Source organism: Amphiprion ocellaris, chromosome 1 (assembly GCF_022539595.1).
Source record: "Amphiprion ocellaris isolate individual 3 ecotype Okinawa chromosome 1, ASM2253959v1, whole genome shotgun sequence".
Lineage (NCBI taxonomy): Eukaryota > Metazoa > Chordata > Actinopteri > Pomacentridae > Amphiprion > Amphiprion ocellaris.
The window spans coordinates 30,675,973-30,694,382 of NC_072766.1; the positions used below are offsets into that span (position 1 = coordinate 30,675,973).

Here is an 18,410-nt window from a genome sequence, read left to right on the forward strand (position 1 = left end):
TGCAGCTACTAGAATCAAGGAGTGCTGAGAGTGACTTGAATGTCACAGTGAATATAAAATATTGATTAATCAATCTTTAAGTGAACTTTAAAAGTTGATTTGCAAGTTTTCACAGAGCCACTGGTATCAGTTGACTTTGGTAAATGATAGAAACTAACTTGCTCCAAGCAAATCTGTCCCAGTGATAAACAAGAAAAGCACACAGAGAGTGCAGTACTCCAACAAGGCTGCTCAGTCGTTGTATGATTTCCAACGGATAAGTCCTGATTAGTCTGCAGCGGCAGATTTGTAGTAGGATTGCAATTATGTGATTGTCAGCAGACAGCTGATGTAGTGTTCACTTGCTGTCATAGTTACGGTGACGCTGTGCCGCTATCTCGCAATGATATAGAAATATTTAACAGGTTCTTGAATCCAGACGATAAACCGCATTACTGCCAAAATCTAATCACTTGGTCCTTGTGTCATTTAGGACCTTCTCTGAAAATTTCATCCAAATCTGTAAATCTGTTTTTGAGAAATATTGCTAACAGACAGACAGACAGACAGACAGACAGACAGATGGACAAACAGACAAACATACGCCAGTCGTTACATAACTCCGCTGAGGCTCCACCTCCTTGGCAGAGTAATAATTGGTCATTAGATCTGTATTACACTATATTACCAAAAGTATTCGCTCACCTGCCTTGACTTGCATATGAACGTAAGTGACATCCCATTCCTAATCCATAGGGTTCAATATGACGTTGGTCCACCCTTTGCAGCTATAACAGCTTCAACTCTTCTGGGAAGGCTGTCCACAAGGTTTAGGAGTGTGTTTATGGGAATTTCTGACCATTCTTCCAGAAGTGCATTTGTGAGGTCACACACTGATGTTGGACCAGAAGGCCTGGCTCTCAGTCTCCGCTCTAATTCATCCCAAAGGTGTTCTATGGGGTTGAGGTCAGGACTCTGTGCAGGCCAGTCAAGTTCATCCACACCAGACTCTGTCATCCATGTCTTTATGGACCTTGCTTTGTGCACTGGTGCACATTCATGTTGGAAGTAGGGCTGGGCGATACGGCCTAAAAAAAAAAATCTCCAATTTTTTCACAAAAAATCCCGATTCACGATTTATCCGATTTCTTTTTTGCCCCCTACCTAATCTCTGCACGCCAGAGTCCAGTCTACTTTATGCACTTGAGCTGCAGCCCTCTCCAGGTAAACACACCGGATCGCAGCTGGAAATGCGCCACATGTGGCATGCTGGTCCGGTTGCAGTGCGTTTCCAGCTGTGATCCGGTGTGTTTACCCGGAGAGGGCTGCAGCTTATTTGCATAAAGTAGACTGGACTTCTACTTTATGCAAATTGCATGCGGCATGCGGAGATTCCACGCATTGTGAAACTGTCCTCAAACTTCTAAACTAGGCGTTGGTGACCTAAAACCAGGACAGATTTAGCTGCTGCACAGATTATTTCTTGCCTCAAATGCTTTCAGAAATACTTTTCGCTGACGTGTTTTTTGAAATAAAAGGGAAAGTTTGCAGCCGAGCCGCTGTGTTTATCTGACTTGTCTGCAGGACTGTCCAGCTGAAAGCTCGGTCACGTGACCACGTAGCGGCCTGCTGTTGGTCAGCGCTGTCATGTGACCATGTTGTGGTCCGCTCGTGACCGCCGTCCGTGCCATTTTCAGATGTGGTGTGTTGCAGTGCGGGAAAATCGCATCTAGTGGACACGTGCCTTTAGATCTGCACCGCTCGCCGCCATGTTGTTTGTGTATCAAGTGGGGGAGGGGGGCGCGCATTCTGAACTACGGGAGCCCAGCGGGAAGGCGTTGGTGGCGGATGTTGATGAGAAAATCGATTTTCACAAAAACAAATCGACATTAAGTACAAACTCGAATTAATCGATAAAATCGATTTATCGCCCAGCCCTAGTTGGAAGAGGAAGGGGCCAGCTCCAAACTGTTCTTACAAAGTTGGGAGCATGGAATTGTCCAAAATGTCTTGGTATGCTGAAGCATTCAGAGTTCCTTTCACTGGAACTAAGGGGCCAAGCCCAGCTCCTGAAAAACAACCCCACACCATAATCCCCCCTCCACCAAACTTTACACTTGGCACAATGCAGTATGACAAGTATCGTTCTCCTGGCAACCACCAAACCCAGAGTCGTCCATCAGATTGCCAGATGGAGAAGCGCGATTCATCACTCCAGAGAAGGCGTCTCCAGTGCTCTAGAGTCCAGTGGTGGCATGCTTTACACCACTGCATCCCATGCTTTGCATTGCACTTGGTGATGTATGGCTTGGATGCAGCTGCTCGGCCATGGAAACCCATTCCATGAAGCTCTCTGCTGAAGCACTGTTTTTTTTTTTGTTTTTGTTTTTTTTAACCAGACTCTGCAGAAAGTTGGCGACCTCTTGGCACTATGCGCCTCAGCATCCGCTGACCCCGCTCCGTCAGTTTACGTGACCTACCACTTGGTGGCTGAGTTGCTGTCGTTCCCACACACTTTCACTTTCTTATAATACAGCTGACAGTTCACTGTGGAATATTTAGGAGCGAGGAAATGTCACAACTGGACTTGTTGCACAGGTCCTATCACAGTTCCACGCTGGAATTCACTGAGCTCCTGAGAGTGACCCATTCTTTCACAAATGTTTGTAAAAGCAGTCTACATGCCTAGGTGCTTGATTTTATACACCTGTGGCCATGGAAGTGATTGGAACACCTGATTTTGATTATTTGGATGGGTGAGCGAATACTTTTGGCAATATAGTGTATATGACTGTAAGCAAGAACTGCATGTGTCAAGGGCAGAGATAGTAGAAAAGCAAATTCACAATGATAGGAAAGTGAATTTTGTGACTGTCTATATCTCAGGTGCCAAGGCTCTACAAGTTCACTTTCTAAGTGTCTTGTCTGAGCTGAAACCAGTGACTGACTGTCTAAACCCATACAGAGGGTAAGCAACTTGGCTAAAGTGCACAAAACCACTACTGTGGTCCATTAAAGCAGCACAAGACAACTTCACAGCAGTGGTTTCAAATGGTCTCAATCTCAGTTTCTGGGAAACATAAAAAATGTGTTGGTGAAGTGCTTTGTAGTAAACAGACTTAAACACACAACCCTGTGTGGTTCTTTAAAGGTCCCATATTTTACCTCTTTTTGACAAGTTAATGTAAGTCTGACATGTCCCAAAGTTGTATATTTCAATATGAACTCAAAACATAGCACAGATTATTTTCTATTGTACGTACGATACTCTCAGTTTTAGTCCAGAGGACGTGGCAGCCATCACAATAAGAGCCAAACCTTAACAGAACACTCAGAGACTGATCTGTGGAAAAAGGAAGTGAACAAGTGGATAGGGTCTGAGGATACATAGCCAGATTCAAAAACAACAAAAATGTGGGTTTATGTATAATACAACCAATCTGACATCTTCACATGTTGGTGACCACAAACAGGATTACAATTATCTTCGAAGGTTTGTTTACTGCACACAGTACAGCGATACTTAAAAGGATTCACAAAGAATTCAACAGAGAATTCAATTAATTAAAATGGCTGAAGACTAATACAAGAAGATATAAAGGATACGATGAGCAAAAATAAGGTCCTTTTTTATACATGTCTTTGCATATGAGTTGCTTTACAACACACACACACACACAAAAAAACATTCAGGGCTCCAAAAATGTAGACAAAGATAAACAAAAAGACGACAAAAACAAAACAACAGAGGGCCAATACAAGAAAAACATAATTTGTTTCTTTAAATACGTACAGCATCTGCGATCATGCAGTGTGATGCTATTATACTGTAGTGAAACCTGAATTACAGTACAAACTGTGTGTGCGCATTTCACTTCCCATTTAAGGCCAGGAGTAAAGAGTTTCTTTTACCATGACTTTCCTCTGACTTTACCCTCATGTAAAGAAGGTAACACTGGCTCAGACAGGACGGTGCCTCAGGTGATGTGTGCAGTAATCATGAGCGAAGAGATATGGTTTGTTTATTTTCTGAAGTTCAACACCTGAGACGAACTCGAAGTTACTTGTCTGGCCTGGCAAGTTTGATCCTGTACAGTACATCAGCCTACTTGTGCACAGAATACCTCATGTAAACCCGAGCACGCATCTGTCAGCAAATGTATGGCTGTTGTCTGGTAATATAGAATTTAATCTAATAGAACTTTTTAATCAATGTATGTTTTCTGTTGCATGAAGTAAAGAACTTGGCAATACTGCCTAATACTGCAAAACGAAATTCTCAAATTTATCTCAAATAGGAATACATCTGATTGTCACTGTAAAACAGCTTTATTTTCAGTATATTTTATGCTGTTACAATCATTGCAACACAACAGCACCCTGCCCAGGAACAGATTTCATCTGCCAAATGTCTTGGCAGAGAGCCTAGACAGGCAGCGCCCAGCATGTGTCTTGGATCTATTTTCTTGACATGCAAAGTTTTCAGTGCAACATTTACCTCCATGATTAGTCAGCATTTCTGAAAATTATATCTGATAAATGGACACACAAAGCTGCCATTGTAGTATCTAATCGGCTGTTTCAACTGATCAAGCTCTAATGAACAGATATAAGACATCCAGTAAAGATTTCCATTATGCAAAACACGGAGAGAATAATTTGCTTGTTGATTTGAGAACTATTACTGGAGAAACACAATTAAACCAGGGATTGCAATACTGGCTAAAATATTTCACTGACCTGCTGCAGTCATCCAGCATGAAACACACATCAAGCTGCCATTCTTAGGACAAAAGTAGGATATTTTACACTGAACAGATCATGAAGAAATAAAAATCTAACTGGATGTGAACCATGTATTTGCACAACCATCAGCTCCAGTGTGTACATTCCAGCCATGAATATTCAGATCAAATGAAGGCAAAAAGTGACAGCTCGGAATTTGTGTCTTAGCACTTCCACAGAATCAAAGTCACAAATTATCTGAGTGACATACTGTATGCACAGAAAGAATCAAACCAGTGAGCACAGCACTGCACATATGGACACATATTGTAATAATTATCAAAATACTAACTCCACATAGATTCACTTCAGAACTAACAGGGACAACTGATTATTTTATGTTTGAAGCTGCACTAATAAATACCTTTACATTATGGATTATGTGACTGTGCAAAGAATGAGAAAGTAATTACTACCTCTACTGGGAATGCACTGAGATTTTTGCCAGTATCTGATATATGGATATTTTCCAACTCATTTTGTCTGATTGCCAATGCTGATATATGTTCATGTATTCTCCTCAGAGAACATCAAGTTACCTCTCAAGTGGAATTAACATGTTTTATTCCAACTGTGAGGACCCACTGGCAGGTGCAGACATAAAATTCTTTTCAAAAGTACACAATCACTGGGCAAAATGGAAAAAAAAAATACAAAACTACTTAATCTGTCTTAAGCTGTCTTGATCAGCTTGCTCCCCTCAAATCCAAATTAGTCACTTTCTCCCACTCTGCTCCATGGTACACCCCCGAACTCCACCTCATGAAAGCCCATAAACGACAGCTGGAACGTCTTGTCAAGAAAACAAACCTGACAGTTCACCGCCAAGCCTACTCCGACTTCCTCCAACAATACAAAGACGCCCTGAAATCTGCACGGTCCACTTTCTACTCTGACCTGATCAATACCAGCTCCAACAACCCCAAGTCCCTCTTCTCAACTGTCAATAAACTCCTTGCCCTCCCGGACACCGTCTCAAACTCATTCACCACCGACAAGTGCAACCTATTCCTCTCTTTTTTCCATAACAAAATCATCTCCATCCACAGCAGCCTTGTCACCTCTCCCACTTCACTTGATCCCCCCTCTCCTCCACCAAACCCTCTGAACTTTCCCCCCCTGGCCCACTTCTCGCCCGTTTCCCCCCTGGACCTGCCCAAATTCATCACTTGAACTAAAAACTCCACATCCTGCCTGGACCCCATCCCCACTGACCTCCTCAAAAACTGCCTCCCTGTTATCTCCCCCCTCATCTCTAACATCATCAACACTTCCCTCAGTACTGGCTGTGTCCCCTCACCCCTCAAGCTCGCCTCTGTCTCCCCCATCCTCAAAAAACCTGGTTTGGATCCAACCTCCCCTCACAACTTCCGGCCCATCTCCAACCTCCCCTTCTTATCCAAAACATTAGAACGTGTCGTCGCTGCCCAGTTGAAAACTCATCTCACCTCCAACAACCTGTATGAAACCTTTCAATCCGGATTCCGCTCTCATCACAGCACTGAAACTGCTCTCCTCAAGGTCACCAACGATCTCCTCCTCTCCTCAGACTCTGGACAAGTCACCATCCTCATTCTTCTCGACCTCTCTGCAGCATTTGACACAATCAATCACTCCATCCTCCTGTCCCGCCTTCAATCCTCCATTAACATCACCGGCACCGCCCTCACCTGGTTCACATCATATCTCACTAATCGACAACAATTCATCAAGGTCAACAACTGCACATCCCCCACCGCCCCCCTGTCCCATGGTGTCCCTCAAGGATCAGTCCTTGGCCCCCTCCTCTTTATCCTGTACCTCCTCCCCCTCGGCAACATCATCCACCGCCACAACCTACACTTCCATTGCTACGCCGATGATATCCAACTCTAAATCTCCACCAACACCACCACCACCACCACCCTCCCCTCTCTCTCCAGCTGCCTGGCCGACATTAAATCCTGGATGAGGAAAAATTTTCTCCTGCTAAACTGCAACAAGACTGATCTCATCTTTATTGGACCTAAATCACTCACACCATTTCCCCACTCCCCCATTACCATTGATAACACCACCCTATCTCCTTCTGCTCACATCCGCAACCTCGGTGTGATATTTGACAGCAACCTCACTTTTGAACCCCACATTAATCAGATCACCAAAACTGCCTATTTCCATCTCCGCAACATCGCCCGTCTCCGCCCCTTCCTCTCCTTCTCAGCCGCTGAAACCCTCATTCATGCCTTCGTCACTTCCCGCCTTGACTACTGCAATAGCATTCTCTTCGGCTCCACCTCCAAAGTTCTCAATAAACTTCAACTCATTCAAAACTCTGCTGCCCGACTCCTCACCCGAACCTGTTCTCACGACCATATCACCCCCGTCCTGCGGAACCTCCATTGGCTCCCCATTTCACACCGCATCCAGTATAAACTGCTTCTCCTCACCTTCAAGTCCATCCATAATCTTGCCCCCTCTTACCTTACCGATTTGCTTTTCCCCTACACCCCCCCCAGGAATCTCCGTTCCTCCCACACAAACCTCCTTTCCATCCCGCACAGGACCAGCCGGCGACATTGGGGGGACAGAGCCTTCGCCATTGCCGCCCCCACACTCTGGAACTCACTCCCCCATGCCCTCCGTGACTGCACCAACCTCACCACATTTAAATCCCTTTTAAAGACTCACCTTTTTAGATCTGCTTTCCTTAAGTGATTCTGTATTTTATCTTGAACTTGTTTTACTATCTACTGATTTTAATTAAGTTTTGTTTTATCTTATTGTATTTTATGTACAGCGTCTTTGAGTTTTTGGAAAAGCGCTTTATAAATAAAATTTATTATTATTATTATTATTATTATTATTATTATTATTAATCTCCAACCAAGCATACTGATGGAAATGCTGCTTTCTAGGAGTACAACCATTGTCAACTCATCTACTGATTATTTTCTGGTTTAATCAATTAGATGTTTTGTCTATGAAATGCCAGAAAACTGTGACAAATGTCAATCAGTGTTTCCGAAAGGCCAACGTGACAATTGTGGTATTTTGTCCACAAGTTAAAGATTTTAATCTTACTGTCACCTACACTACCATTCAAAAGTTTGGATCACACAGACAATTTCATGTTTTCCATGAAAACTCACACTTTTATTCATGAGCTAACATAACTGCACATGGGTTTTCGAATGATCAATTAGTCTTTCAACACGATTAGCTAACACAATGTAGCATTAGAACACAGGAGTGATGGTTGCTGGAAATGTTCCTCTGTACCCCTATAGATAGTCCATTAAAAATCAGCTAGTATAGTCAGTTATCACATTAACAATATCTAAACTGTAGACATTGTTAATGTCCCCAGTCTACAGTCATAACATGATGAGACCCATTTGTATGAGTATTATAGTCACAGGGAGGACCAATATTGTAAACCACACACGGAAGGGGAGTCAAGTATTATATATATTTTTAAGTAGTCATGACACCCATTTTAAATGTAGATAATGGCTATGAGTATAGACCACACCATTTGGTCACTGATACAGCTCATGTTATGAATGGGCTTCATGGTGAATAAAGCTGGACCACAATTTTGAAATGTCGGATTCATCGCCATTTAGTGCAAAACAAACAGTCCACACATTGGGAGCAGAGGGCTGTTTGGCAGCAGTATTTCAGTTCTGGTACAGCAGGAAGCCGGAGAAGGTGCTGTACTTTCAACCAAGCGCAGTCTGATCAGTATTTCTGATTCAATTAATGTTATCTTCAATGAAAAAAAATACTCTTCTTTTCTTCATTTTTAAATGACCCCAAACTTTGGAACAGTATTGTAGGATGACAGAATCCAGAAAGTTTACAGATTTTTGAAGCTGCAGACAGAGGATTTGTTTTTCTTAAATAATTACTTTAAATGATTAATCAGTTATCAAAAATAGTTGCAATTCACTTGAAGCAAGTCAAATTACATCTTACGTTTTTAATGTCCATGTCTGCACTGCTTTGGTTCACTGCACTCACACACCCTGTTTTCAGCAACAGCAGCCACTGCACACTATCTGTCCAGCACAGACACAGGGAGAGACCTGCTGCTGAACAACACTTGATGGTTTTCGCAGGAGTTGACGAAGACCAAAACATGGATTGAGGTTCTTTAGGTGGATGGAGCACATTCACTATGACAACTTTATGACTGCCAATAGGCTCATCTTATTTCACTAATTTCATTCTTCTTGTCTCACCTGTCCTCATCCTGCTGCCCTCCCCTAGAAATCAGTCTTGGTGTGCCTTTACAAAGGATGTCTCAACTCTTAAAATGCATCTCAACGATTAAGGATCAAAGAGGAAGAGCTATGAGTGATGCAAAGGTGTACCCTCGTTGTAACCTTGATCAAATCTTTTCTGCAACAGTGACTCGAGGTGTGACATACAGCTGGAAAATGAAAAAACATGGCAGAAGCAGGACTGACAAATGTGTAAATAATATAGATTACTCAGTCATAAATGTATTGTAGTTTTGAGTGTGTGTGTGTGTGTGTGTGGGGGGGGTCTGCCTCGTTCATATTTCACAGCATATGCATGTATGTGTTAAATAATAAAATTGTAAATATATACTGTAATCTTATAATGAACACCATTCTGCTCATCTGAGATCAGAAAACACAGTGGCAGGCTGTAACGATGCCACAGCTGTGCCACATGTCACATTTACTCCATGTCTTCTCTTTAAAACAGCTCAGAGGCAGGGATGTGTTGTTTTTTTTTTTAATGCCTGTTACCTCAACTCCTCTTCCACACCTCATCCACTCACATCTCCAGTAGGAAGGACTAAGAAGCGAGGAGAGGAGTCAAGGAAAATAATCAAGGATACACAGACTGGGAAGTGCGGAAAGGTTATGTCCATCTTGTGTTTACATCCTGATCTGCTGCCCTCAAGTGGCCTGAAATCCGAGTCATGCAGCTTCAAGTATAATAAAATTATGAAAACTTTCAAAGATCCCACGCTGCAGGAGTCAACTACTTAATCATTCACGAACACAAGGTGGCTGTGAACTTATGCCAGTAATGAAATACTGTTCAACCCTGCCTCATGTTGTGAAGGAACATTCAGCTGGAAATCTGTGTGTCTGTGCAGCCTATCCCACAAGACTAGACTCAGTTAAGGTTAACTGTTGTGGCAAGGTTTGGATGTGGTCTTAGGGCTCCAGCCACATATAAAACGAGCTATTTGTATAGTCAAAGTATTATTTAAATCCGTCTGGCGGAAACCCGCAGAAAATAATTGGCTTTCTGTGGAAGTCAAATATATCAGCATGTTGATATGAAACGATAAGTAGAGGATTCTGAGGCAGCAGTACAGACATGTGCTCCTAGTGCGCACATCAGCAGCCACGATCCATGTAAATTATGACTTCAGGGAAATTTGAGCTTTATATTCAGTCTGCGTTCCAGCGCACGGCCGCACACAAATCCTCACCATGACCATATTCCTGCATTTTATGCAAAATATGGAACGACGTGTCTTACCGAGCTCCTCTGCGCTATCATGGTGCTTTAAGCCTCCTCCCGGCTCATCTTGTCGCTCCATTGGGCTTGCGAAGGCGCTCAGGGTTTCTAGAGCCCTGATCGCATCTACAGAGCTCTCTGCAGCAGCAGCTACTCCTCACAGCCGCCCGCGCTGTTGCATGGAAACGCTGGATGGAGAGTTACCACTTATTCATCTTTTGGAAAGCTGATAGACTACTGGCAAACAGTTTCCTGTCGAATTTGTCCAACACAAACTATCTGTCCAAAAGACAGTATCTACAAAGAGTGGGTTATTGATCTGAGTGTTGACGGTTAGTGGAGCTACTTCAGCTCTGAAGGAGTCCTGAATGAAGCTCCATCTGCCAGATGACACCGTCCTGCGCTAAGACGCTTCTGGTCCGTGTGAGAGGACGATCTCTGTCTAAATGAGATGATCCAGTCACTAACAGCAAAGTGATAACGCGCGGAGAAGCTTAGCGAAAATCGTGCCAAAACGGTCGAAAAACATGTTGCATTCAATGACCACAAGAAAACAGGGTAAAGTGGCTCCCTGCTTACCTGCCTACAGCTCATCTCGGTGTTTACACCTCAGCTTTCAGTTACTTCCTCCAAACTCTGGAGTGAAGTCTGACGACTAGTTTGTGAGTTTAGATTAACACTTAGTTGGTAATTTTTACAAAACCCGTGGTCACCTGCCTGACTAGAGCTTCATTTAGATTGTACACCACTTTATATAATATTGAATAAAAAGCACAGGTGTCTGCAAAAGGTGACAGTGGTGTGTTTATCGGTGTCATGTAAATGCTACTGTCTGTCTATAAAGCTACTTTAACACATCTTTGGTCCTTTTGTACTAATATTCTTTTGGAAGACAGTTTTAATTGTTTCTAAATGAGACTGTTCTGGTTTAGTGTCTCTCGTGCACCATAAGGCTCCCCTTTCAGAGTGTTTAAGATGTGGCTATACAAAATCCTCAAAGACTTGTGAACACATGATGACAAACATCCTCAATCTTGTGCAAATTGCAGTGGACACAGTATCTTACATGAGGTTTGTTGTATTTTGCACAACTGTACAATTTTCCCATGAGCTTCACTAAAATTAAAAATGCAGAGCTTTAGCAACTGTTCCAGGTTTCAGTCGACTGAGTTCCATAATATATTGTATTTGAGCACTGATTTACTTCTAGATGGCAGTCTAGCATGCTTAAACAAATGATAAATGACCAAAACAAACCACAATTTGGCCTGCAGCCATTTACTGACAAATAACAAGACAGTATTCCACCCTAATGTGAGTGATGGTCTCATCCTGCATACTCCTATAATACATCTGTGGCTCTGGCACTGACTATATAAAATAAGATAATCCTTCATTGCCCCCCACGCCAGGGGAAATTTCCATTGTTACAGCAGCACATATCGACCATATTGCTTCTTTTTCGTGGACATAACACAGCACTTTATGCACAAACAGTGCTATTAGGTACAGGTTACGTGTCAGACATTAAAAAGAGGGAACATAAATGGACCAGACAGTTTTATTTCGTTTAGCCGAACTATGGGAGGCTGTTATTTCCAGTGGGACCTGAATGCAGCATTGTTCTCCAGCTCCAGCATCACTGCGCCAGCTGGTGCCGCCCCCTCGCGCTGGGGTCCTTCAGTAGGCGCGAGGTGATCAGAGCGCACGAGTGTTGGCGAGGTCTGATCGCTGACAGAACATACAACACAGAACACAGAACACAGAACACAGAACATACAACACCTCCCAGAATGTACGCTCCATGATCCTCTGATTTCAACCCGGCACTGTAGTGAGCAGTTTGAACGCAGGGCATTCCCAAGCCTCCACATGCCCTGAGCATAATACTCTGCTCTACTGCGTGCCAAAAACATCCAAGGACAATTTTCTTCGCTAATTGGTTTCTTTGTCTTAATCTCCACAACTATATTTTCCAGAGCAGCCTGCCTGATGTCAGCTACGGGATGAGCGCTCACAGAGAAGGACTATCCTCCGGACACCTTGTGGACCGTGTGTGCCCTATGTGAAATTAAGCTTGAGGATTTAACTGCTGTGAATCGTAAATGCCACTCATCAACTGCAGCACTTTACACGTATTTATCATGGAACAGCTGATAAACATGTCTCTGTGCGTAATTCAGCACACAGGGAAACCTCCGCGCTCCCAATGCGCCTCAGGACACTCACGCGAATATCTCAAAGAAAATCCCAAACATTTACCTCCGTGTTTTAACTCAGTTATTGTGAAGGTTTTTTCTAAACTGCGACAAAGACACCGAAGCATTAAATGGTTCGATCAGATGTAGCCAAGCGGGAAAAGAAAAACAGCTGCTATCTACTCGCAGAAGAAATGGATGAAAGAGGAGCAAACAAGTCAGCATTCGGACCCATTTAAAGGACAGCAGAGTAGGGAGGAAGAAATGAATAGTTACCTTTTCTCCACAGTTACAGAGAGCCGTCTGGTAGAAGGTAAGTGCAGGTATTGGCCAGGTAACACTTCCCACTCACCTGTGCGCGGAGACGGGGTGGAGGAGGAAGTGCTTCTGGTCTTCTCAGGTAAAAATTCTCCTCCCACACAGCGTCCCGGGAGAACATGAAGTCACCGGTGGGTTATGCAATGCCACAATGTAAAGGCATGGGACTGCTGTAGGAAGAAGCTCAAAGAGAATACATTCTAAAACAAATACCACGTCCGTCCTGCTAGATCAGACCTGTAAGCTCATGTCTTACATGTGGCAGGTTGAGCTACAGCAGATATTTCTTTTGACTGAGGCAACAGGATGCCGTGAAAGCAGACAGGGAGTCTCCTCAAGTGAGACAGACATTCCCAAACGGCGTGTGTGGACTTGTAGACTGCCAGGTAGAGTTCCCAAACACGCCCCCACTCACCTGAAGAGACAGAGAATTCAAAGCAACAGACTGGGCCCATGGGCTACATGTGTGTGAAAATGATGATGCTGCCTGCAATCAAGTGAAATAGTGCATGGCAAAGAAGAGTCAAAGCAATCAGACTGCAACGATACTTCTTTGTAAGTTTCCTACTAAATGTTCAAACAGCATTCATATTTCCATATTCAAAGTGCAGCTCTGGTACATGGTGTCATCTGAGGGTAGAATGTGGACGTAGCTGTTCCTTGTAGTTTTCCTGTTTGGGAACATGGAAAGCAGAGAAATGTCCAACCGGACAGTATAATCACACCGATCATGACCTAAAAACTGATGTGTCTTCTCTTACCTGAACCACGATGAAAACCTAACTCTTCACAAGCCATGCTGATTGAGAAACAGGGATACTGTGGTATCATGAGATTGTTTGTATGTCAGAGACAGTTTGCATGTCACATCTATACAATTAAGGATTTTTATTAAAGGGTTGCGGTTAGGGTTAAGGTCAGGGAGAGGGTGCTGCCAAGTCAGACAGCATGGTGTGAAAAGACATGCAAAGAGAAAAAGAAATATACAGCGATAGCATATAAAGATACTGGCTTTGCTGTTTTATGTTTTTTTTTGTGTTATTTTGAGTGTGCTTGTTTGTCTGTATATGTAGCCCTGTGATAGACTGGTGACCTGTCCAGGGTGTCCCTTGTCTTCAGCCCAAGTCAGCTGGGATAGACCCAGCTCCCCACGACCCTAATCAGGATTAAGCAGTGTACAGATAATGGATGGATGTTTTTGGACTGTGGGAGGAACCCACAGAAAACCCATGCATGCACAGGGAGAACATGCAGACATGAACCAGGCATCTTCTAGCTGCAAGGTGAAAGTGCCAACCACATAAGCCACTGTGCAGCTCTCTACCAAAACCTGTCAGACAAAATCTAGTGTTAGTGTCCTGTTTCAGGACATTGACTGACTGCTGCCTCACAGGTCAGAGGTCACACTTGATCACCTGCTGGTAGTGCCCATTTGGAAATGCAGAACAGATACTTTTTTACAACTGTATTTTGCACATTATTGTCACCATGACTCTCATCGTCTGTTTATACTGTGCAGTTAATCTCTACTCTCTATTTCCCACATCAGCAATGTGTTATCACATCCCTGTTTTAGGAAGCAGTGCAGGAACCTTTTGTTAAAACATAATATGACTGCCACTTTATGAACAGTAATAGCAGTGGCATTACAAGTAGAAGTAGCAATAGCTGCAGAAGCAGTAATCTTGATAGTGGCAGTAATACTGCAGTAGTACCACTAGAGGTAATTGTAGTTGCTTAGCAGCAATAACAGTAGGGATAGTAGCAGTTGCAGTAGTAGTAGTAACAGTAGTAGCACCAGGCATAATAGTAGTAGCAGTAGAAGTAGTATGAGCAGTAGCAACGGCAGTTGTAATAAGTGTAGTAACATCAGCTGTAGTAGAGTTGTAGTAGTAGTAGTAGTAGTAGTAGTAGTAATGGTTGCACAAGCAGCAGTAGCAGAAGTAATAGTAGTAGTAGTATCTTGCATGCCAGCTGTGTCTGTCGATGTGTGTTTGCATGTGAATAAGTAAACTGTAAAGCATTTTGTACCTGAAGGTAGAAATGTAAGAGCAGTCTGTTTGCCACTTTAATAGCACTATAACAGAAGCTGGTGGTGTCCACCGTGAAGATGTCAAAAGAGTGTGGAATTTTGCAAGAATTTACCGTCAAATGTGAGGAACTGAGGGGTTCTGTGAGGGAGAGTCTCGGTGTGAATACAGGAGGTGTGTCCTGCTGCTCTCCTGCTTGTATTGAGAGCAAATGTATTCACAGTCAACCATATCATTGTGTGGTCAATCCACTATTCATTATAGAGAAAGTGTATTTTAGAGAGTAGCCAAACCAACCCTGAACCACAGTATCAGCGTGGTTTGCATCACCACTCGGCTGTGGGACTGCAGCTCCAGTCTGCCTATGTTTGTTCTGCTGATGGCTTCACACAATGTGGTGAATCAAAACCAGGGAGTGCTTTTTGCAAAATATTTCCCAGAGGGGTGTCAGCATGGACACAAGTTGTTTTCAACTCTTGAATTCAAGCCTTCCCGGTGCTGCAGGTAAGGGTCAGAGCAGGTTATGGTCCAAGGTAAGAGAACTGTGCATAGCTTCGTCCACCTATTGTGTTTCTTACTAGCAACAAGACTTTCATAGCCCTGGGTGTTGTTTTAAGAGGCCCACACCCAAACCTTTGAGACTCACTGGACAGACCAGGAGATACAGACTGGCATCACTGAAATACCAGACTTTGTTTGGTTAAAGGAGTTTATTTGATTCAACAATACCAGTCTCCCACTTCTGCTTTCCATATCGATCCTGATAAATATTGATCATTTTCCCAAAGTACTTCAGAAACAATTTAATATACAGTATCTTTACTTCATATTTTGATTCTGTTTAAAAAGAACAATAAAACGAAGGTATCAGCAGAAAAAAATGCAGAAAAGTAAACTGTGGAAATAATAAATGTGCTTCTGTGTATAGGGATGCTAATGTTACAGTCAACAGCAGACTTAGAGGAGGTCACAGCTATATACAGCTCTTCACCCACATAAGTATTCTCAGGTATACATGTGAGTGGATACACCGTCCCACACATGCATATTTTCAAGGACTGTCTTGAAGTCGGGTCCTGCTGTCACTACAGGTATGTGGAGCATATTCCACCCTGTGAGTCACAGCTGTTAACATGTTAACCCATGCCGCTGCTGAAGTTGAGGGAGGAGTTGTAGATTCAAACCAGTTCTTGTGAAAGGACGTGGGATTGGTCCTGACAATGACAGCACCATTTTTTTAGAACCTGTCACAGCTACAAGGTAAATTTCATAGTCTGCTTGTTTGCCTGTCTTCCTGTCAGAAGTTTGTAATTTGGCTAATATATTTGTTAATTCAGCTGGATAACAGTATCATGTTACACAGACTAAAACTCAACGCTCTGTGTTAATTTCCCCTCCCTGGGATTTGTGAGAAAAACAGCTTATTAAAAGAAATTCCATAAATCAATACAGTAGACACCCTCTGCACCAGCTGTACGATGCTTTTCTTTATCAATGGCTGTTGTGGTGCAGATACATATGTTGGTTACAGAGGTGAGCAGACGTACTCAGCCATCAAAACTGCAATATATGATGCTGTCGTGGTAAACTCAGGTGGCATTCAACATGAGATGGGTACAGATAAACTTATTGAAGGCCAACATTGGTTGGTCCATTTATAAAGTAACATACAGTAACCAGAGACTGAAGGTCTTTCAGCATTTCTCAAGGTTTATCAGCAACTCTCTACATCCCTCACTTTTATGGACTCACACCTTCTCACCACAGAACAAATTGTACTGAGAAGAGGAGTTTGGACCGGTGTGCTTCTGACATGATGTGTGCACTGTAAGGCTGCCAGAAACTTTTGAATCTGAAATGTGTTATCCGAGTGCTTTAATTCAATGCACCTTTCAGTGGAGAATATATATATATATATATATATATATATATATATATATATATATATATATATATATATATATATATATATATATATATATATATATATATATATATATGGTGTATTCTGCACTTTTATTTTTAAAGTTCTATATGAACAAAAATACAGTGACATTTGGTTTGCAAACATTACAAACAAATTAAAAAAAAACTTATTTCAAGGAACTTTGACCTTGAAATAAGCAAAAAAAATAAATAAATAAATAAAAAATCTGCCAATAGAACAAGTGAAAAATGGCTTGGTAGGATTTCTTGAAATAACATATGATATTTAGAATCTTGAGATCTTAAAATTAGCTGGGAACACTTATATTAAGCTATATTTTACCAGGACTGTCAAGCTTAGGTGTCTTAAAATAAGCCAGATATGCTAAAAAAAAAAAAAAAAAAAAAAAAGGCAGTTTTTCATTCAAAAATAGATTTTCGCTTTCATGTAACCTCCTAATTTGAGATGTATTAAACCTCCTGTTGTTCTCATTTATGGACACCAAAAAATATTATTTCCTTGTCTGAAAAAAATCCCCAAAATCCGCAAAAAAATTCCCCAAATTTCTGAAAATTTGCAAAACCTTCAGGAAGAAAATACCAATAATTCCTTAAAAGTTTCCCTTAAAAATTTTATTAAAAAAAAAAAATCCCCCAAATTTGGCATATTTTCAAAAAATGAGTAAAAATCTTACAAAAAATCCTAAGAATATCTAAAGTGATTCCATATATCTATCAGTAAAACTTCTAATATTTTCTTTAAGAACATTCACAGCAAAATCAGCCAAAATCCAATGAAATTCGCTGGATTTTGGTTGATTTTTTTCTGAATGTTCCTGAAGAAATATTTTTAACATTTCTTTTTTTCCACCAAAAAATGTTCAAAGATTTTCCAAAAATGTTGAAAATGTGGACATCAGAAGTTTCACTGTGAAAACATTTTTTTCCCCACATTTTCAAATTTTGAAACAGATTAATTTAACCCACAGGACGACACGAGGGTTAAACTTATTTTGAAATTTCTTGTAAAATTCAACTCAAAGCAAGGTAATTTCAAGATTGTTTGACTTAACAAGATATTTAAGATGCGTTGTCTTAAAACAAGTCCCTCCATCTTGCTGAAATGTGACTTGTTAAGTGAATTTATCTTAAATCGAGTGGGATGAGACATTTTGACTAAAAATAAGACAAACAGACTTGGTAAGATTTTGAGTTTTTGCAATGTAAGCTCTTTGCCACAGAAAGGGCATTAATGCTTTATCTGGTTTGTTATAGAAAAACAAGTTACCCTCCAAGTCCAGAGCCACAATCACAACATTATAACAGGAACCTTCCCAGCAGCAGCAAGTTAACATTTATAAATCTGTTCTCTTTTTAATATCTGAATATATTTCTTTTATCAGGGAGCAGCAGAAACAGTCTATGTTCAGTAGCAGCGGTCCCTGTTAGAGTGAGGTGAAGTGGTCGAACACAGCTGGGACTGACTGGGCAGAAGACTTTTTAGTCTGTGAAATCCATGTTTGTACTTATTTTTTTTTTTGTCCTTTTTAGGCTTTAATATATAGGGCAGTGGACAGTGACAGGAAACGTGGGAAGAAGAGCAAATGGACGTGGGATGAACTCGAACCCATCACCACTGCGGTGGAGACTACAGTCCCGGATTATATTGTCTCACACACACACA

At 41.8% G+C, this 18,410-nt stretch overlaps 1 protein-coding gene across 4 annotated transcripts in view; it reads right to left on the bottom strand.

Annotated features, from left to right (window-relative positions):
• Window positions 1-13,059, bottom strand: part of ano1a (anoctamin 1, calcium activated chloride channel a) — an 83,770-nt gene extending 70,711 nt beyond the window's left edge. The window contains exon 1 of one of the 4 annotated variants that reach the window (XM_035953563.2): window positions 12,805-13,059. Coding sequence is in view for 2 of the 4 variants with exons in the window: in XM_023281822.3 (XP_023137590.1) it covers window positions 10,276-10,336 (61 nt within the window). In the remaining 2 variants the exon portion in view is untranslated. Of the gene's footprint in view, window positions 1-10,275; window positions 10,760-12,728 lie in introns of those variants that run through there. The other 3 variants (XM_023281824.3, XM_023281822.3, XM_023281823.3) reach the window with 3 other exon arrangements.
• Between the last annotated feature and the right edge of the window lie 5,351 nt (window positions 13,060-18,410).